At 41.5% G+C, this 22,082-nt stretch overlaps 1 protein-coding gene across 12 annotated transcripts in view; it reads left to right on the top strand.

Annotated features, from left to right (window-relative positions):
* tle2b (TLE family member 2, transcriptional corepressor b) overlaps positions 1–22,082 on the top strand; it is an 86,863-nt gene that overhangs the window by 48,920 nt on the left and 15,861 nt on the right. For 8 of the 12 annotated variants that reach the window (XM_061824950.1, XM_061824947.1, XM_061824946.1 and 5 more), the window contains 4 exons: positions 10,702–10,764; positions 15,370–15,444; positions 16,982–17,162; positions 18,570–18,586. In XM_061824950.1, coding sequence (XP_061680934.1) covers positions 10,702–10,764; positions 15,370–15,444; positions 16,982–17,162; positions 18,570–18,586 — 336 coding nt within the window. The remainder of the gene's footprint in view (positions 1–10,701; positions 10,765–15,369; positions 15,445–16,981; positions 17,163–18,569; positions 18,587–22,082) is intronic. The other 4 variants (XM_061824951.1, XM_061824948.1, XM_061824941.1 and 1 more) reach the window with 1 other exon arrangement.

Below are 22,082 nucleotides of genomic sequence, written 5' to 3'. Positions count from 1 at the left end.
GGTTTGAGTTCATTTAAGCGGAATCGCATACAGATGTTTAACTTTTTTTTCATCGCAGCATGTACTATTGAGTGCTCTAAATTCACTTTACGTCCCAAAATTGTAATTTCAGGTCTCAATGTAGTATTTTTTCTTACAACTAAATGAAAGTAAATTTCCCTTATTTAGAAAAACATGCGTAAAAGAAATATCCGGTCATACATCCAGTTTTCTAGGAATGTACTGTTGCGTACATTGAAATGGAGTGTATTGTCCAACGTTATTTACATTCTTGGTCCTCTAGCAGTGCCGTAAAACAAGTATTTGAGGGTGATGTAAATATGCTACACCAAAGTAGCAACGCTTTCTGCATTAAAATAACCTTCATTGATTGTTCACACAATGTTAGTGCAGCGTCCCAAATTTGTTCCTGTCACACAAAAACTCACTCACTCGTACTCTCTTGGCGCGCATGCCAATCACGCAGATTCCGTTTAACAAACTCTGCTCAAAAGTGCCCAGCATCATCTCTTAATTAAGCACGTCAACCCATGCGGCCCACTCAGGTCGGCCATGTAACAGTTGGATTGAGCGGAAATCGATTAGTGTTGCCTAGAGGGTAGGATGGGAGGATGATTTACTATACAGCCCAGGACAGGTGTCAAACTCATGGCCTGGGGGGTAAATCCAGCCCACCACATCATTTTATGTGGCCAGCGAAAGCAGATGAAGTGTGTCGACTTCATTTCTGTTGCTAAAATGACAAACTAGCAGATTTTCTTCACCTTTGATAACAATAATTTGAAACCATTTCTTTATTACCAGTCCCCCATTTAAAATAATTTGCATGGTATAACCATTTTTACAGGGCTGCGATTGGCTGGCAGTCAGTTCAGGGTTTACCCCACCTCTATCCCGAAGATAGCTGGGATATGCTCCACTATGCCTGCAACCCTTGTGAGGATAAGCGTAATGGAGGACGAATAAATGAATTTTTACAGTATTCTGATTTAAAAAGTGCGTGGTGGACCACGATAGCGTGACGGAACACTTCTTAGGGGAATGTCCACCATTCCCAAATTTGTCCTAACCTGCTTGTCAAACACAGACAACACACACAAGCCACAAAAATATTTTTAGGTTTTATTACCTTTATATCAAGTGTTTCAGGATGCTATCGTATCTTGTTTTGTATTAAATGTTCCAATAAGATGTTCTAGTTTTTGGTTTGCCATCAGCTCATTTTTCCCTCATGACCATAAACCATACAGACATCATTATCTGCAGCCATTGTTTGTTTTTAAAATATGCCCAAAAGCGTATCTTTCCTTCCCACCTGTCTTGCTTTTTTTTTTTTTCCCTCCACCTACCCAAGATTTCCTACGATGCATTTTGACAGCCATCATAAACCTGACAGGCATGTATAAACTTTGCACTGTGGTTTTTATTTCGTGGGCAGCAGAAAACACTGGAGATAGCAGAGTAAGCCACGGGGAGCGTTTCCACTCTGGGTGTGATTCTGGTCCAATGGGTCAGGTGCTTTTGTGGAAACAGACTTCATCATACAGCACCGGTCTCTTGTTTGACAAGATCGTGGCAATCTGCCGCTCTGCATGACCTTTCAAACACAGCATAATCCCCCAGTAACAAGTATGGAAAAGTTTAATATGTTTAAATAAATTGACAAACATCCATCCATCCATTTTCATATCTGCTTATCCTCACGAGGGTTGCTGGAGTGCTGGAGCCAATCCCAGCTGTCTTCGGGCAGAAGGCGGGGTCCAGCAATTGCAAGGCAGACAACAGTCGCACTCACAATCAAACCTTAGGGAAATTTGTAAATGTTATGTAATATTGGAAGCATTACAGTAGCTGTTATGTATTTTTTTATAAGCATATTTTGTATAGTGCCACGGTGACAGTTCTGAGGTCCCTGGTTCAATCCCGGACCCTCCTGTGTGGAGTTTGCATGTTCTCCCCATGCCTGTGTGGGTTTTCTCTGTGCAGTCCGGTTTCCTCCCACATCCCAAAAACATGCGACATTAATTGGACACTCAAAATTGCCTCAAGGTGTGATTGTGAATGCGGCTGTTTGTCTCGATGTGGCCTGCGATTGGCTGGCAACCAGTTCAGGGCGCACCCCGCCTCCTGCCCGTTGACAGCTAGGATAGGATCCAGAACTCCTGCAACCCTCGTGAGGATAAGCAGCTAAGAAATTGGATGGATGGATATTTTGCATATCCTTCCTCTACCAAACCACAATAGCAGATGATGAAAGTACCAGGGTGTTGTTCGCCTTTTCGCCTGAAGTCAGAATAACCTCCAACTCCCCAATAGAAAATGGCTTGGTGGATGGATTAATTCTTTCACTTTTCATTTTTGGGAAAGGAAAAAAATGTTTTGAAATTAAAGCAACTTGGAAGTCAACTTTGCACGTTTGCCTATATGTCACAATTACAATTAAGATTCTCCATGAAATTTCGTGAGCTTTGACTGACTTAACTTTCGTGGCGAGACAAGTAAGGCGGTTGTCTACTTTCTCCAGGCCCAAGGTTGACAGCAAAAGGCAACAGTCAATCAAACTATGTTGTGAAGGTTATGTTTTTATGTATTTCAAATAATCCTACAGACAGTGGCACTGAACATAAACCACTGAGTGACCTCCTGAGGTTGTGATTCAAACTATAACTTGTCGACTATTATTATGTACGTAAGAATGACTTGGCACAATGCACTTAGAAGCCCCCCCCCTTTTTTTTTTTCAACTTGCATTGCTGCTGGCATGAATGCTTAACATTCTTAACGGTGACAAGTCGTTTCATATCCCCATCGTCCTTTTTCACAGCCATGCTTGTGATTAAAAAAAAATCATTGGATTTACCCTTTGAAAATGAACAGACACGTTTCATTTTTCAGCACGTGTGTATGTGTTATTTTTGCACACATTTCTGGATGTCTTTTTATGCATTAATGAAACACTGATTGTATAAACGTGCTGGGTGTGATGATCATTAAATCAGTGAACATATAATTTTGAGCATTCTATTGTGTGTGTGTGTTTTAGGCTATCTCCTGAAGCTAATTCTTGCTTTCTCCTCAACCCCTTCATTTCCTTACAAGCTTGTTTTTATTTTGTTTTTTATTTATTTTTAAGAAGAGAAGAATAAAGCAAAGGGAATTGTTTTTGTTTAATGGAAATCTGTTAAAGATTTTGTTTTCTCACTTGCACTTTTTAAAAAAAAATCTCACTCATTTTCTCTCTCTCGCTCTCCTTCTCTGCAGTTGGCAGCTTATCTGCCCTCAGGTGTTTATCGACCCCCCCTCTTTCTTTTCTTTGTATCTGTTCCTGCCTCCATCCGCTCATCCCTCCATCCATCCATCCAGCCTGTGCCAGCACTCCCTGGTGGCTGTGCTTTGGCAGGCCTGTGGACGGGCATCTCTGTACGGTTTGTGACACCTGGCTTGGAGCGCACTCGGTTTCAGCTGAGCTGACTTTTATTGTAGTGCAAAGCCCCGCTGGCTTATTGGCTGCTTTCACTCCACCGCCACACTGCTCCTCCAATATTCATTCCCCACCCTTGGGGGGCTGGGGGGGAGTTTTTATCTGTTGCTGCATCCCAATTATAGTGTTTGATAACCTGTTTTATAGAGTGCCAGAGCACAAAATCTGAAGGTTTTGCACTATGTGCACAAAAACAATAAAGTGTCCCTACAGGGAAAACCACAAGGAGAGACACTTGACTGAAAACAAAATCCCTTCCTGAACAAAAACCTCATATTTGTTATTTTTGCACTTAAAATTAGGGCACATGCCTGAAGTGCATTAAATAAAATGTGTTTTTGCTTTTTTCAGGGCTTCACCTCTCGTGACCCTGCTGTATCGCAGATTTGTTCATGTTGAAATATGTTTACAGTAGCTACCGTAATTCCAGGCCTCCAGAGCGCACCTGGTTCTAAGCCTCACCCAGTACATTTATACATACATACGTCGCAGCTGTGTAAAAGCCGCTGAGTAAAAGTGCCCACGTTGAAACCCACATTGAAACACGAGATATTTACAAAGATGGTCCAGAGAGTTTAACGCTAGCACCGCCATGCTAACGATAGCGCCGCCCTAATGCTAACACTAGCGCCACAATAATCCCACGCTAATCCTAACACCGCGCTACCGCTAACGCAAGAGCCGTGCTAACAGGGACGGACGGGTAAAAGTCACTTCCTCGCCACATATATTCCACCGGTCTCACTCTTACTTCACTTTTTCCGTTCCCTTGAGTGCCCCCTCGCGGCCGTTAGAAAAAATGCACAAATTAGCTGAATGACCGCATAAGCCGCAGGGTTGGAAGTGTGTGGGAAAAAAAGTCGCGCCTTATAGGCCGGAAATTACGGTATGTACAGTGGATCCTCTGTGCTAGCGTGGATAGACTACAAATAGTGAAATTCCTCATAAAATTGACAGCCATTAAACTTGCATTTAAAAAATTTTTTTTTTTTTTGAATAATCTACCAACAGGCATTTTGGGGATTTTCTCCCCGCAAAAAAAAAAAAAAAGGAAAAAAATGGTTACATGTTTGATATGTTCATATACAGTAGGTGACTGCCCGTGCTGAACCAGGATATTTCAAGCCGTTCAGTGACTGCAACAGTGTTTTCATGGAAAATAAAAAAATAAAGTGAGTGACACCAAACTTTGAACAGTAACTTTGTGATCATGAATCGGTTCGTATTCCGGAGCTAGAATGAGGTGTGTCAGAGACGTTCCAGTACTCATTCGCAGGGGATAGAGATGAGCGCAACAGTATATAGTGAAAATCTGTGTATTATAGCTATATAAAAATGCAAATCGGATCTTTAAAAAAGCACAAATAAACTTTTCCGGGCTAGGTTCCATACAAAAGTACTGTAATTTCCGACCTACAAGCTGCGACTTTTTCACACGCTTTCAACCCTACGGTTTATGCGGTGATGCGGCGCTAGCGTTAGCGCAGTGCTAGCGTTAGCGCATCTGGTTATAAGGTTCGGTACACAGAGTTTAACGCCATGCTAATGCTAGCGCTGCGTTAGCGTTAAACTCTTTCTGTGCACCAAGGCCTATAACCAGGTGCGCTCTGTAGGCCGGGAATTACGGTAGGTAAGTCTGAAAATGGCGAACTGCGATATGTATGGTCCACTATATTTCAAAGCCTTCAAGTTTTCCCTTTAAACGTTGGCCATACGATCAACAGGAACTTCTACAACAATCCAGCATCTGCTTTGTTCAGTGTGTAGGAATAGGAGAGAAAACAAAAAATCAGGAATACATAGATAGTGGAGAAATACAAGTTTCATGGTATTGCTTCACAGTTCAATACTATATAGTTGTCTCAGTTGTCAGTCATCACATTTTCAGAAGTTGTTTTCAAACAAATATAATGTACTTAGCAATAAATCTGATTTTAACTTACAGGCCCTTTAAGTAAAACTCATAGAAGTACCTTCATGTATTTAATGCCATTATAACAGACTTGCCTTGCCAAAGCTAAAGTCCTCACAGTTGCTTACATGACGTAGCTCCAGCCCCATTTCTGTCTTCAATCAGAGTTTGGCAACGAGCTGATTGAATTGTTTCCAGATTGCGAGAGCATTTGCCAAATAGAAGAACGCTCGCTCCATCCCAGATGTTGTTGGTTCAAACACACGCACACACAAATTCACACACACCCTTTGTTAGCCTCCGTTCAGATCGTTATCAAAAGAATACAGCAACGGGCTGTATGCACACGTAACTGTGTCAGTCTCTTGTGGCTTGTTTTCATTTCCAGCTTTAATGTAGTTGTAAAGGACAGAAAGAGTTATCCAAGCACAAAGTTGCAAGCGAGTCTGAAAAGCGGGCAGTTTAATTTTCATATTCTCAAATGTTTCTCCACACAACCGGGTTGCTGTCCATCTTTGACTATATCAACTTCATCCATAGTTTGACCATGTGACAATTTCGCACTATTTTCCCTCTGTTTTTTTTCCCCATATTGGAGCTAAAAATCACAAATATGGACCGTTCACGCTGAGATTGACACCTTTTGGACAATCTAGTCTTTAGTAAACCACACTTAGGAATGTGGGAGAAAGCCAGAGTAGCACACAAAGAACACGCAAACTCCATACAGCAAGACTGAGGCCAAGAGCCAAACCCAGAACATCAGAACTGTGAACCAGACATGCTAACCACTATTTCATCACGCTATCCATTGTTATTATTCCTTGGTTGAACTAATCTTTGTGCTCAAATACAGGATCTTTTCGTAGGCATTCATCGGGTGAAAAGGTTACATTAGGTCTTTTTAGAAAAAACTAACCTGGGGTCAAATACATTATACAAGTTTAGATGTGTGCCATCAAGCTTCTCTGGAATGTTTATGACCCTCAAAAAGATGGTCACTAGACCCTACTGGATGGTTTGTCTTTGTTATTCAGTTTCTCACAGGAACCACAATTTTGGTTGTGATGTCCATCATGAGTAAACCCAGAAACAAGTCTCAAGAATCCATGCCTGAGAAGAAGCAGGAAGTCTGCCATTTTGTTTTGAAGTGGCCACTTTAGAGTCATTTTGGTTATTTTCACGGGTCCTCCAAAAACAAACTACCCAGTGTTTTTCTGTGGCAGCGACAAAATTTGAACCATGTGCACTAAACAGATGGATAAAATTTTGATTTTCTATCACCCACTTGGCCATGCTGCTCAAAGGCACACATATTACACATAACAGTTGTTGTTGTTGTGACTGAGCCTTTCTGATATATATATATATATTTAGTGAAGAAAATAAGTATTTCACCACCCTGCTATATTGCAAGTTCTCCCACTTCAAATTATGGAGGGGTCTGAAATTTTCATCGTAGGTGCATGTCCACTGTGAGAGAGATAATCTAAAAAGAAAAGTCCAGAAATCACAATCAATGTATGATTTTTTTTTTTAACGATTTGTCTGATATAGCTGCAAATAAGTATTTGAACGCCTGAGAAAACCAATGTTAATATTTGCTACAGTAGCCTTTGGTTGCAATTACAGAGGTCAAACCTTTCCTGTAGTTGTTCACCAGGTTTGCACACACTGCAGGGGGGATTTTGGCCCACTCCTCCACACAGATCTTCTCTAGATCAGAGAGGTTTCTGTGCTGTCGCTGAGAAACACCAAGTTTCAGCTCCCTCCAAAAATTTTCTATTGGGTTTAGGACTGGAGACTGGGTAGGCCACGCCAGAACCTTGATATGCCTCTTACGGAGCCACTCCTTGGTTTTCTTGGTTGTGTGCTTCGGGTCATTGTCATGTTGAAAGACCCAGCCATGACCCATCTTCAATGCTCTGACTGATGGAAAAAGGTTGTTCCCCAAAATCTCACAATACATTGCCGCGGTCGTCCTCTCCTTAAAACAGTGCAGTTGTCCTGTCCCATGTGCAGAAAAACACCCCCGAAGCATGATGCTACTACCCCTTGCTTCATAGTAGGGATGGTGTTCTTGGGTGGAAATCATCATTCGTGTTCCTCCAAACACAGTTAGTGGAATTATGACCAAAAAGTTCCATTTTGGTCTCATTTGACCAAAAAACCTCCTCTGTATCATCCAAACGGTCGGAGGCAAATTTAAGATGGGCCTTGACATGTGCTGGTTTAAGCAGGGGAACCTTCCGTGCCATGCATGATTTTAAACCATGACGTCTTAGTGTATTACCAACAGTCACCTTGGAAACGTTGGTCCCAGCTTTTTTCAGGTCATTGACCAAGTCCTGTCGTGTCGTCCTGGGCTGATTCCTCACCTTTCTCAGGATCATTGAGACCCCACGAAGTGATATCTTGCAAGGATCTCCACTCAGATTTTTTTAGCTTCTTCCATTTTCTAATGATTGCTCCAACAGTGGATCTTTTTTCACCAAGCTGCTTGGCAATTTCTCCGTAGCACTTTCCAGCCATGTGGAGTTGTACACTTTTGTCTCTGGTGTTTTTGGACAGCTCTTTGGTCTTGGCCATGTTACAAGTTTGAGTTTTACTGATTGTATGGGTTGGACAGGTGTCTTTATGCAGCTAACGACCTCACACAGGTGCATCTGATTCAGGATAATACATGGAGTGGAGGTGGACTTTTTAAAGGCGGACTAACAGGTCTTTGAGGATCAGAATTCTTGCTGATAGACAGGTGTTCAAATACTTGTTTGCAGCTGTATCGCACAAATAAATCGTTAAAAAAAATAATGCATTATGATTTCTGGATTTTTCTTTTTGGATGATCTTTCTCACAGTGGACATGCACCTTCAATGAAAATTTCAGACCCCTCTATGATTTCTAAGTGCGAGAACTTGCAATATAGCAGGGTGTTCAAATACTCATTTTCTTCACTGTAAACACCCCCCCACTCCACGACCCGACCCCTGATAAGCAGTAGAAGATAAATGAATGAATTAATATTCTTAATTCAACAAAAATCATTTCAAATGGGAACATTGATTTTTAAATTCTTTAAATCAAGACAAACCCATTTAGTTTACAAAATATTGCATTTGCTGATGCATAAATCCATATCAGTACTGCTCAGAGGCACGCACACGCGCACACATACACACACACACAAGTAAATGTATGACTGTATGATGTAATGAAGTTGTGTCCTTGCAACAGTGTGCGATGGCGGCCACGATTAGACTTGCTGTGACTGACAGGCTGGCTCATCATACAGATGAGTGTGTTTGTGTGGCGATGATGCATTTCTATCCTCAGCTCACCACACTTTTTGCCCCCCCCCCCTCCACACACACACACATACACACAAACACACACACTTTTTTCACTCCTCTACATCCCCCAGTGGCAGGAAGGAGGAGGATCTACAAAATTAAAGCGAGAAAGTAATGAAGTGAGAGACTGATAATGGCGAAATTAAAAAGAAAGAGGAGCAAAAGATGGTGGTGGAGGGTTGGCGTTGGTGGGGTGGGAAAATAGAAAAAGATGAGTGAAAGCCAAAGCTGAGGTGGGTGAGGGGGGGCAGTGAGGAAGAAGAGGGTGAATGGCGTAATAATGGCCTCGTGTGAGAGCTGTTGTTGGAAAAGAGACGGGCTGAGTGAGGAAGGAAACAAAATGAGGCTGAGGGCACTCAGACAGATAGAATTAGACGCACAGCAGAGGCTTTGTGTGCTTTTTGTGTGTGTTTTCGTGCAGCTGGATGCTTACCAGGTTTGTCTATGCACAGGAACACAATGTTAAAATGTTTTAAGGCCAACAGAGTGCCTCTTCGAAGGCTTTCTCAAGTATACTCTACCTAAATTATCACCAAATGAGCTGACGGGCAAGTGGGGTATACTTTATGTACAACATCTGCATTATCTATTTCTGCAGTGGAAATCAAAAGTTTACGCACCAACTTTTAAAAGGACAGGTTTTTGTTATGAGACAAAAATAAAGCATTTGCAAACTTTCTTGAATATCGATGTGACCTGTAACACCGTCTTTATAACTGGGGATATGGCTGTATTCAAATAATACTCTACAATTCAGCTGATCTCGGAGGCTTTTCCAGACAAGGTTTTATGCTCATACTGCTTTTGAATAGTTCATAATTGCCTCCACCTTCACTTAGGCCTCAGTTCCAGTTAAAGAAAAACTGTTGTTTTTTGTTAAAAGTTGATGCTAGCGTTCTTTTTTGCGCCAAATTACCGTTTTCTAATTATGAAAAGAAAGTTGGTGTGGGACGGCATGGCGGCTCAGCTGGAAAAACGTTGGCCTCACAGTTTTGAGGTCCCGGGTTCAATCCCGGACCCACCTGTGATGAGTTTGCATGTTTTCCCCGTCCCGGCGTGGCTTTTCTCCGGGCACTCCGGTTTCCTCCCACATCCCAAAAACATGCAACATTAATTGGACACTCTAAATTGACCCTAGGTGTGATTGTGAGTGTGGCAGTTTTTCTCTATGTGCCCTGCGATTGGCTGGCAACCAGCGATTGGCTGCCCGTTGACAGCTGGGATAGGCTCCAGAACTCCCGCGCCCCTTGTGAGGATAAGCGGCTAAGAAAGTGGATGGATGGATGGAAGTTGGTGTGGGTTCATCAACTATAACACATTTTCTCGCAATGTGCCTGGGACATTTTATGTGCAGGGTATGTAGACATTATATATAACATTATTGTAGTGTTATATTTTCAAATGAAATACAGCAGACAAAGCAACAAGTACTTTTATTAGTATGGTTTGTATTTGTTTCATAAATAAAAACATTTAAAATAAAAATGTAGAAACACTCATACGGCACAACTTTCATTTTGTTATTTATAATTAATGAACTAAACAACTATATGATGAGATTCGTTTTAAAATATATATATTTAAAAAAACAACTCTCGATGATGACAATAGTGTAATTTTTTAGTGGGCCGGATGAAAGAATAGCGCCCCATGTGACCCGTCGCCATTCTTTCGCCACTCCGGCATGAGAGGGTGCAGGTGTACCTAATGAAGCGTCCCGTGGATCAGGGGCTTTGAGAAAGACGCCGACGATGAATGAACGCGATGCCGAAAGGCGCTCTCAAGCACGCTCGTCCTCCGTCGCAACCTCATTAGAAGCGTGTTTCTTTGACGCGGCGAAGGCTTAATGTGTTGTAAATGCAGATCATATGCGGTGTTCATTGTGCACTTTGCCATATGTGATGTGATCGAGTAGCTTTTCTCTCTCTCACTCTCTCTCCATTTCCTCCCTTCACAGGCAGAGATTGTCAAGCGTCTTAGTGCCATCTGTGCTCAGATCATCCCTTTCCTCTCGCAAGAGGTGAGTGCGGCCCTGACCAGACATACGTGCATCTTACCTGGATTCACTGAATCTCAACTAGATGAATATAGAGCAAAAATCTGAAGAAATTTGTCTTTGGTCAATTCTTTCTTTGTTGTAACAATTGCTTCTTGGCATTCTTACAACAAATGCCAATGTCCAACAGTTTATTCTGTTGTTAACATTTATCTACTGTCAAAACACTGAAAACTGTGGACTCGTGCTTGGAATAAGGCATACAAAAGCAATGAGGCCTTCAAATGTAAGTTTACTTTGCTTTGTGAACATGTTAACATCTCACAACGCTTGTCGCAAATCAACTTTCCCCTTTGAAACTAAGATAAATGCAATTAATTCATTCCAGCCCCCCAAAATAACCTTTTTCACACGGTATCAATTGAACGGCCATTGTGCCGCTCTTTCCGTTGTGCCTGCCTTGGACCCTTACAGGCACTACAAGACAGACAGATGAGTATACTGTTCATTGCGATGTTTCAACTCCTCTCAGCCCATCAGTACGGCACTATTATTAATCATTATTTGCAGAGGGTACAGAATGTATCGCTGGTGTCGAGTCAAAAGTACCTGTGTCAAAATAAGGTAAATTGAACGTTTTTTTTTTTACAAATTGATACTTTTGGTCTATCCCCATGTGGGTCTGTTATCCTCACAATTTCCTGACTAATATTAAACTGAAAATTGATGTCGACCAAGCGTGAAGGTTGCTGCCTCCATCTAGCGGTGGGGGTCCAAAGCGTATCTCCACTTTTAAAAAAATAAAAAAAAAATAGCCAAGCAACAGCTTGCATCTCAAAACTAGTAAATGAAACCACTTATACTTCGAGGTACCGCTATAAAAACCTTTTAATAATGATGCGCGTTCTGTCACAACTTTCTAAAGAAGAATACATTTGCCCACGCGTATATATGGTTTTAACTGCTTGAATCCAGTCTGTAGATTTGATTAGATTTTTGTTTTGTTTTTTTTTCCAAAAAGTCCTTTTTTTCTTTCAGGCATTTTTGTCTCAGAGTATGTAGCAAAGTGACCTTCAAATGAGGTCTGTAACAAACGACGATTGAGTTAAATGTTTCCCTTTCTCTAGCTGCGGCTGAGAGAAGTCTGGAGAAAGGTCAAGTGTATAGCTGATGAATTTTTAGTCCTTGCTTATTTTTGCAGTTCTTCATTCTCCAACTTGTTCAAGTCCTTTTCTCCTTGGCCTGCTTCAAGTGCGTAGAGTTTGCTTTGCAGAACACCGTGCGGGGCTTTGTGAGGATTTGTGCCTGAGAACAGCACTCGCCGGTAGCGGCGTATCACCTGCTCAGCTCCTGCATTTGCACTCTTTGTAGCGTGAAAAGCTATTTCCACTTCAGCTGCGGCTTCTTCAGATGCCGCCGTGCAATTAGAGCAGGTCTGCAACCTTTAAAAACGCCAGAGTGACTTCTGCGGCGTACCCTCACTCTCGCTCCCCAGTGCAACTTTAACTTTGAATGCGCTTGGCAATCCAAGATAAGAGAGCCTCGTAAAAACTCCTTTCCTTTTCTTCACCGAGAAAGCGAAACATTGCTCCCGCTGAGATTCATGGTGTTTGGAAAACTCTCGTTGTATTTCTGGCCCTGAAAATGATGGGATCGCAGTCAAACCGCAAGTTCAGAACACGGTCCGCCCACTAAGCGATTTCTGGAGGCCAGTGCTGTCCAAAACTACAGGTGGCTGGCAACGGCCTCAAAGCCGCACTGTAATCAAAGACGGATTCCGCTTCTTTCTGGTTCCATTTCCTAAAACAAAAACACTACGCTATGACAACTTGTGCAGAGTGAAAATGTGAACCCTGTGCCCTCGTTAAGCCGATCTTTTTTTTGCAGATTGCAAATGTGTGTATACAGTTCTTGTCAGACGTTTTTGTACACTCATCACAGCTATTAATGTCCTATTAAATCGTGATTGTAATATGATTATAAAGTGTAATGGACGGTAGTACTGAAATATTTTTGGGTTGCTTAGTATTGTCTTTATTCTTTTAAAAGAAAAGCATTATTTCTTAAATGAAGACACTTTAAATTAATCAGAAACACAGTCAAAACAATCTTAATGTGGTAAAACTCCTCTATTTCGCAGAGCATAATTTGCGGTCAATTAACAAAGTGCTGTCATCCAAGTTCACTTTTAGATATCTGTGTCATACTATTGAAGCAGTTTGCCGAGTCCAAGTACCGTATTTTCCACACTATAAGGCGCAATTTTCTCAAAATCCGACGGTGCGCCTTATAATCCGGTGCGCCTTATATGTGGATCAATATTGAGCCTTTAGTCCCGCTCCATCTAATGCATGCATAACATAACCCCAGCCTCTACTGTAGCGTCTATTCTATGCGCCTTATAATGCGATGCACCTTATATATGAAAAAAGTTTTAAAATAGGCCATTCATTGAAGGTTCGCCATATAATCCGGTGCGCTTTATAGTGCGGAAAATGCAGTTTTAGTCAAGATGTGCAGTATCAGCATCAATACTCAACAGTTGTTTGTCAATTATATAGTAGTGTGCTTTCATGGTGAAAAAAATATTTTGTAAAAATATGAATTGGACACACATAAAATAAAATAATACGTACTTAAAATAAGGGGAATGTCTTTTAACTTGACAAGGCCATATCCTTTTTACTTACTATTACCATTTACCAGCATGTGAAAATGTATGTATTTTAGCACTCGTGCTTTGATTTCAAATGATCAAGCAGACAAGAGGATATTTTAAAAGGTTGCATTTTAACCACAAGGGGGCAATAGGACCTCACTAGCCCAATGGGATTTAGTCACAAATTAGCCTCTTTAAGGTCAAAAAGTGCTGGCATTTAGCGGTCTGCCTGAGGCATGTGTGACGCTGCAAACAATGTAAGGTGAAAGTGTGTGTGCGCGTGTGTATCCGTGCCCAGAATACAAATCTGCAGTGTGAGCGTGCACTGATGAATGTGCATCCTGCTGACAGGGAGGTCACAGCTCTGTCAGTTTAATCAATATTGACACAGTGTGTGTGTTCTTGTGCGTGTGTGTGTGTGTGTGTGTGTGTGCACGACTGATTAGATTGGGACATGGTATAAACACATGAGAATTTGAGTCTAGAGCAGCTTTGAGCATGTATGCCAGCAACTACTTGGGTATACGTTTATTAGTGTACTTAAGTAATAGTTAAGATGCTTTGGTAATTTGCAATTTAGATCAATTATAGTCGGAATAAATTTGAAGGGAAAATTATATTACGGCGTCACTGATGGGGTTATCGTACACACACCTAACTGCATGGGATCGATTCCCGCTTAGTGATGGTGTTGATATCTGCCCCGCGACTGACTGGTGACCAGTCCAGGGTGTCGTCTGCCTTTCGCACAAAGCTAGCTAGGGTAGGCTCCAGCTCTCCTGTAACCCATGAGGATAACCAGCTCAGAAAATGGATGGCTGGATGGATGGATATTATATTGCGATTCCAAGAGGGGTTTCGTAATGCATGGTGCTTGGGTCTCAAGTCAGTCATATATGGGGCACTAATAAAACATGTTAAAACCTAAAACGTGCTCACGATACTGTAATGTTGGCCACACACTGAGCAACAGCCACACAAAGTGATTTTGACGTGCCACATACTGCACACAGTACGAGTTATTTTTTACTAAACCACAAACAGTACGGTGCAATTGTAAAAGAAGAAGCAGATGCCTCTGGTCTTTTGGAAAAATAAAATAAAAAAATAAAGGAAGGAGTGGATATTGGAGAACCTCTTGACTCCGTTTATTGACTTTACACGAGACTTTCCATGCTTCGCTTTTTCAGCCACAGATAAAGTACACATGAAATTCGAAATATTATTGAATATATTATTGCCAAACGCTGTGTATGTACACTTTTTACAGCGGATTGCTATGGCTTGACAAACCCTGGCTGAATATCATATCTGGGAAAGCTAGTTGTTGGGCATCGGCTCAAAATTATCACAAGCTATCTAGGGAGCATGTGACGCTAATATTCCCATTTATCTTCACTCAGACTTTCTTCTTCTGAAGTGAAATGCCGCACATTTCTCACAGAGGATCTGAATCAAAGTCCTTTGTGCATCCAAAGTTGAGAATCCTATAGAGCCAAGATGAGGTAGAAACCTAAAAAACAGATACAGATCACAACAACAATTATTAACTCTGGACAAAAGTTCTCAGACATTGGTATCCAAGTACCTTTTCGCGCTTATCTGCAAATTTCCAGAAATATGTCAGAGTTCCACTGGAATCTTTCACCACGCTGCTGTTGGCTTTCAAGCTAGCTAGCCATCAAATGGTGGCCAGCGCTAGCAACTCCGCCGGTCCGGATATACTTAACATTTTAACGACTCCCATGAGATATTGTCTCTTGAAATGTGCTCTCAAAATCGAAGTTATTTTTTATTAATTTTTTTGTTAAAGATGAAGGCTCTCCTCACCAGGCTTCCTTACCCCAAACGCAGAAGCGCTGCATGTGGAGACCCCCGTCCCTCCTTGTGAAGTGTCCCTTCATTGTGAAACATGTACTGCAAAGATAAATCTCTCTTTTCATGTGTCATTTTTGTGTATGTGGGTGTAGCATCAGCAACAGGTGGTGCAAGCAGTGGAGCGGGCCAAACAGGTCACCATGGCTGAACTCAATGCCATCATCGGGGTGAGTCACCTCCCCGCATAAACACAATAACGACACCCCAGGATGTTGAGCTTGCTCTTTTAGATTGTTTTTGTCCAAACGTTTTAAAGCATATGGATTTTATCACTATGCACATTGAAAATGTTGGCACTATTAGGCTTCATTTCCAAAATACATGAGGTGTTTGTAACATGCACTATAGAGACTTTGATCCTTTATCACCATATAAACCTTATTCGGAATCATACTTGGTGAAAATGTCATAGAAAGTACATATTGAAGAAATATCACACGAGAAGCAGAAATGATACCAAATATTTGTTTATTTATTCAATCACTGACACAAATTTTAGCAAAGAGTGGCATTAGCCACCGAGTTAGCATTCGCACAATATGCTAACTAGCCAACATTTACCCCAAAAATTAGGCAAATGAAGATTGTTTTACTGTTTCATTTACACGGAACGAGTTGGATTAGTCCACTATACACCATTCCGTCTTTAAATTGGCGCTCAATGGCAAGCACAAGTCACACAAAGTAGTACATAAATCCAAGTGAAGCTAATTACACATGACATCTCTGCACTCATTAGACACCTAACCATGTTGGCCAACTGCCAAGCAAATTAAATTATTAGCTTTCGCCTGGAAACATATATATATATATATATGTTTTTTTGTTTTTTTTTTTCAAACTAAATTCACTCAAAAATTGCTGTCAGCACAAAACGTTATTGTTGCGACTTTTAGCTTGTCCCATCAGGGATGGCCACAACAATTTAGACTTGAGTTAAACATTTTTTAAAATGGTTTATTGCAAAACATTAAGCCTTGCACCAGCGTTCAGTACTTCTCAAATCAAGACAAAATATGCTTGTGTATTTCATCTTATCAGGCAGTTTTTATGTAAGAGCATTGCCTGGTTTTATGCACTTTCTATTTTATTGTCCCGTTTACTTAATCGTTGAAATTTAGCACAGTTGTTAACAACACTCTTCTCTGGTGTGTGAAATTTAGAAAACATTTTCATTTTATTGGAGCTTTAAGTAATAGATTCCTCATTTCTTTCCTTGTTTTTTAAGTGAGTTTTTGGATCGATCTTTGTTGTATTTTCTTATCGTCTTCCATCATTCTTTTCTTGTCATTGTCTCGCCTTCTCTTCCCTTAATCGACACGGCTCCTTCACATCCCTCACCGCGCGACATCAATCTCCTCTTCTCCCCACTCATCTCTCCCCTTCTGCTGTTTTATTCTTCACATATTAATCGTTTTTTATGATCTCACGTTGTCGAACCTCGCCCCGACCCGGTCGTCATCTCCACATCTTTTGCCTTCTCTCGTCTTTGCTGATGATTCAATTTCCTCTTTTCCCGTCTTTATTTTTTTATCCACCGTGTCGACCTTTTAATCCCCTAATCTCTCCGCCATCCTATCAACTTCCCCCCTTATGATTTCCTCTCTCCCACTTCACTGTGACCGCCTTATTTCCTTCCTTCCTAATCATCCCCCCCACCTCTTCCTCTGCCCCACCCCACTTCTCTTGCCCCTGTGGCCACAGCAGCAGCAGCTCCAGCACTTGTCCCACCACGCCCCAGGTATCCCCCTCACGCCGCACCCGTCCGGGTTGTCTCTGGGCGCGGGCGGCTCCGGGCTCCTGGCGCTGACGGGGGCCTTAGGGGTGTCGGCCCACCTTGCCGCCAAGGACGAGCGAAACCACCTTGACCCAGAACATCTCAGAGGTATTGAAGCAGTGCAGCATACGTGTTATGTACTTTATTAGCTAGTAAACATACATAATTATTCATCAACGAGCAGGATTCTGTTTTTATGACTTAAGTTTGAATTTCATACAGTAGTTGTTTCTGCCAATCACAATGCCAGGTTGGATCACGTGAAAAAAAATCTGGGTACCAAGCAAGATCCAGCAAACATTGATGCTATAGTCTTATCTTTGTCCACCCTCTGCGGCACATCTGGAATTATCATGCGTCAGCTGCTTCAGTGGAACACTTTGTCAGCTCGTCCACAGTTGGAGGAAGTAGGAGTATGTAAACCTTGCTCTATAAAGAAATAAGTCACAAGCAGTTAGGTCAAGTGACGTTCCAGGCCACGTCCAGAACATTTGATTGTCTTGTTCAACACACACTCTGTTTGGCGGGTGCTCATTACGAAATACGAGACAGCCAGATACCACCGTGGCAGTGCGGAATCTTACTGACAAAAGGTAGTCACCACCCTCAGTAGTTAGTTGTGGAAACATCCAATTGATTTGGAGTGTTGTAAGGCAAAAAATCTAATCAAATATCATTGCTATGGAATGTATGGATGCAATATATTTCAATTAACATCATGCTGCTCCTTCTGTGTTGCACACATTTTCCACCTGTGAGCAGTGTAACACAGATAGTTACACTTGGAGATAGTCACAGATCCTCAATAAGACACAATAGTATTCGTTGGTCTTGACAGAGGATAAAGAATATATGCCTGTGAGTGCTATTTTTTGTCCACATGTGTTGCCCCACCATTTGTGCGCAAATACCGGTTCCTCAAAAGGTTATAACACCCTGACACAGATGCTATTTTTTAGCCCATTTGTGGTGTTTAACATTGTTTGTCAGCACTAAGTCCAAACAGACAAACAAGGCTTTGCGGTTGTTTTAAATTCACACCGTGTAACTCTTTGAGCGTAAATTTCCGCAGTCAACAATGAAAACTTAAAGAGACGCCGCTATAATTGAGCGGGCCTGCCTTGTGGACCTCAGTTGAACTATTAAAAATCACGGGCACTGTGCGGACAGAAGCTCGTACGTGTGAACTTTCCTTCACCTCCCCAGCATAGCTTATCTGTTTCAGGCTCAGTGCCAAGAGGCTCGTGAATAAAGCCAGGGCTGGAAAGATGTTTTTAAAAAAAAAAAAAAAAAAAGGGGGAGAAAAGAACTGTTGGTTTTCATTCAGTATTTGCACATGATGGATCTTGGACAAATGTTGTGTGGTCAGAAAGCCTGGCCATAATAATGTTTTTAACAAGGAGCGGTCATAACCTTGTCTTATTGCTCTGCAGTGACGTCTACTTTTTCCCCCCATAACTCTCTTATCTCACTTTTTTTTCTTTCTCTTTTCATGCTTTCCCTGCCCAATCCCAGAGGGGGCACCCAGCAGGGTAAGTACTTTTGTGTGCGTGTGCGAGATATTGATAAAGCAACCAAAATACACAAGCACAGCAAAGTATGTAGTAGTCGCAATAGCTCTTCATCGCTCATCCACACCAGCGACTCCTTCTGAAAGTAGATTTTGTCCAGGATGCACAGTTTGTAATTCTGCACACACCTGCCACGGCCCAACTACATACATCACAGATTATTATTCTTTTTCGTATGTGTGTGTCTGTATTTGTGTATTGGGGAGGTCACTGCTGAATAATGATCTGTTTCGTAGTGATCGTTTTTACAGTATACTTGCTGTCGTATAATCCCTACTCATGAGAGAAAGCTGCAGTTGATGACGCACTTTTCACAGAACAGTTAAAAACTCAGCCAGGAACTGCTGTCGACCGCAGCTCACGCCCAGACAGCCACACGTGCACACCACACGCATGCCAGGGCTCTCACAGGCAGCACAAAATGTCCAACAATACCATTACAGTATGTAGTCATGGAATTCAAGTTCCATCGTCCAAGCCGCTTATCCTCACAAGGGTCACTGGAGTGCCGGAACCTATCCCGGCTAACATTGGGCGAAACATGGACTACAGCCTGAACTGATTACCAGTCCGTTACAAACCTCAATTTCAATCACGTTGTGTAAAATGTAAATAAAACAGAATACAATGATTTAAAATCTCTTTCCATCTATATTCAGTGCAATGCGCTACAAAGACAAGATATTTAATTTTCAAACAAATGCACATTTGTGACTTCTTTATTTATTTTTTGCTTGTTGTTTTCACGGCATGGTGACTCAGCTGGTAAAGCATTGGCCTCACAGTTCTGAGGTCCCAGGTTCAATCCCAGACCCATCTGTGTGGAGTTTGCATATTCTCCCCGTGCCTGCGTGGGTTTACTCCGGGTCGGCGCTCCGGTTTCCTCCCACATCCCCAAAACATGCAACATTAATTAGAGACTCTAAATTGCCCCTAGGTGTGATTGTGAGTGCGGCTGTTTGTCTTGATGTGCCCTGCGATTGGTTAGCAACCAGTTCAGGCTCTACCCCGCCTCCTGCCCGTTGACAGCTGGGATAGGCTCCAGCACTCCCCGCGACCGTCGTAAGGATAAGCGGTGAAGAAAATGTATGTATGAATGGATGCTTTTTGTTTTCCACATTTTGAATTTAATCCCCTTAACATGTTTGAAAAAAGCAGGGAAAGGGGGGCATGTTTACCACTAGTAATTACAATGCAAAAAAAAAAACCAGCCCACTGACAGCTCATATTTTGAAAAACAAAAACAAGTTTGGCGGCTCATATCTCAAGGAATACTGTATTCCCCATCAGATATTGGTTAAAATAATACCAAGCTCGCAATTGTGTTTTTGACAATGGGAAAATCCCTCAAAATGCCAATTTGGGCAAAGTTGTAAGAGCAATTTCAAAAGCACGAGTGTTGCGTGAGAAATGCCTTTGATTTGCTTTTTCCGTTGAAACAGAAAAGCTCGCTGCTCCCTTGACACAGGGCTGGAGTCCAACTCTGAGCATAAGTTAATTGCTAAGTATACAGTATCGACTTTAAAGCTGCAAGTGAAACATTTCTCTCGGGAAGCGGCGAGTGGAGGGATCAATTAACATTTGGCACTGGTGAAACCGCTTTCACTTGTACACGGAGGGCAGTTGAGCTCCATTGTGTTACTTATTCCTCCTCTCCTCCTTCCTGTCCTCCCTCTGAGCTCTCTTCTCTGCTGTGTTGTCCCCCCCACCGGAGGGACGGAGATAGAGGGGCCTCTAGCTGAACCCCTCCTGGCTGCCCAAACAGCCCGACGCTTTCATCGGCACTTCTGAGCGCGCTGTATTGTAAATATACCTGCGCAGCCTCATAATGAGAGCTGGATTTCACACCAGGTTTTACGTGTGAAGCACTAAATAAATACCTTATGTGGGCTTCTTTTCAAGCTGCCCTGTTTACATTCACCCCTCATGTTGTGCATGAGTCAGTGCAATAATTTCTGTTTATCTGATTTAAAAAAAAAAATGGGCCTCATCTTCATCACTCATCTTTACTTTCGAAGCATACAGGATCATGGTTGCTAACCTAAAGTCAAAACGGGCTCCTGGAATTGTTTTTTCAACATACTCAAATACTTTTTGCAAACTAGTCTAACAATATCTGTACGGTATTTACAGGTCCAGAACCGTACACATATTTCAACTAGTGGCTAGAAAAGACACAAAACTGGGCACGCATTACAGTGGTCCTCACACGTAAACTTAAATGCACCCAAAAAAAAAAAAAAAAGAATACTCAGGTTCCCAAGTACCACCATTATGACCAATATTCCCAATATAATTGTCTAGATGCCACGCTGTGGTGACCCCTAACAGGACAAGCCAAAAGGAAAAGAAGAAGTCTAGTATTTGTTGTAGAAACGAGACATACTTTTTACACATAAAACCATCCATCCATTTTCTCAGCCGCTTATCCTCACAAGGCTCGCGGGAGTGCTGAAGCCTATCCCAGGTGTCAACGGGCAGGAGGCGGGGTACACTAAAGGACACATCGAGACAAACAGCCACACTCATAATCACCCTTACGGGCAATTTAGTGTGTCCAATTGATGTTGCATGATTTTGGGATGTGGGAGGAAACCGGAGTGCTTGGAGTAAAACTATGCAGGCACGGGTAAAACATGCAAACCCCACAAAGACGAGTCCGGGATTGAAGAACTCAGAACTGTGAGGCAAACTAATTCTTATTATTGTAATCCACTGTAACATTTTGTACAATTTCAACTTTTTTATTTGCTTGTTTTTTGGTCCGGTTCGGCTTTCAGATCAAACAGAATGGAGCGTCTGCATCTGTTTTTCGCAACAGTTTTATTTTGTCACATTGGAGTTTCAAGCACAGTTTTAACATTAAAACCACACTTAAATATTGGAACATAAAAACAGTTACTGGATTTATTAAAATATGTTGCAGACAGTCACATTTGTATAAGGAAAAGGAAATCTTTAGAAGAAAAATGTGTTATAAAAAAAAGCTACAGTATATATTTTGGCTACCAAAGTTGCATATTCAAAAAATACCTTTTTAAACTTAAAATGTTTGCATTTAAGGAAATTATCATTTTAAAAAAATGAAAAAAAGTAATTTAAAAAACAGTAAAAACTGTAAAAGAAAAAAGTAAAATTTGCTGCAAAAATCTAAATATTTTCAAGAAAATATATTTTGAATGTCTTTTTCCCATTTTTTTTTAATTGCTTGCATTGTTTAAACATTTTTAACTAACATTGTGTTGATCTTATTTTGAGAGAAAATCATAAGAACACCATTTTAGTTTCAAAGTGCCATTTGAGAAAAAAAAATCATTGATCAATGACAAATTTGATGTCTATTACGATGGGAGACATGGCACAATTGCAGCAATGTGTGCGTATATATCAGCAGGATGATCATTGATGTTAAACCCAATTTTGGCCAATTCCATGGGTCGCACTTGAAGAGCCCCCC

This window comes from Syngnathoides biaculeatus, chromosome 7 (genome assembly GCF_019802595.1).
Source record: "Syngnathoides biaculeatus isolate LvHL_M chromosome 7, ASM1980259v1, whole genome shotgun sequence".
Lineage (NCBI taxonomy): Eukaryota > Metazoa > Chordata > Actinopteri > Syngnathiformes > Syngnathidae > Syngnathoides > Syngnathoides biaculeatus.
The sequence above is the reverse complement of the archived record's forward strand: the minus strand, read 5'-3'. Positions and strand labels throughout refer to the sequence as shown.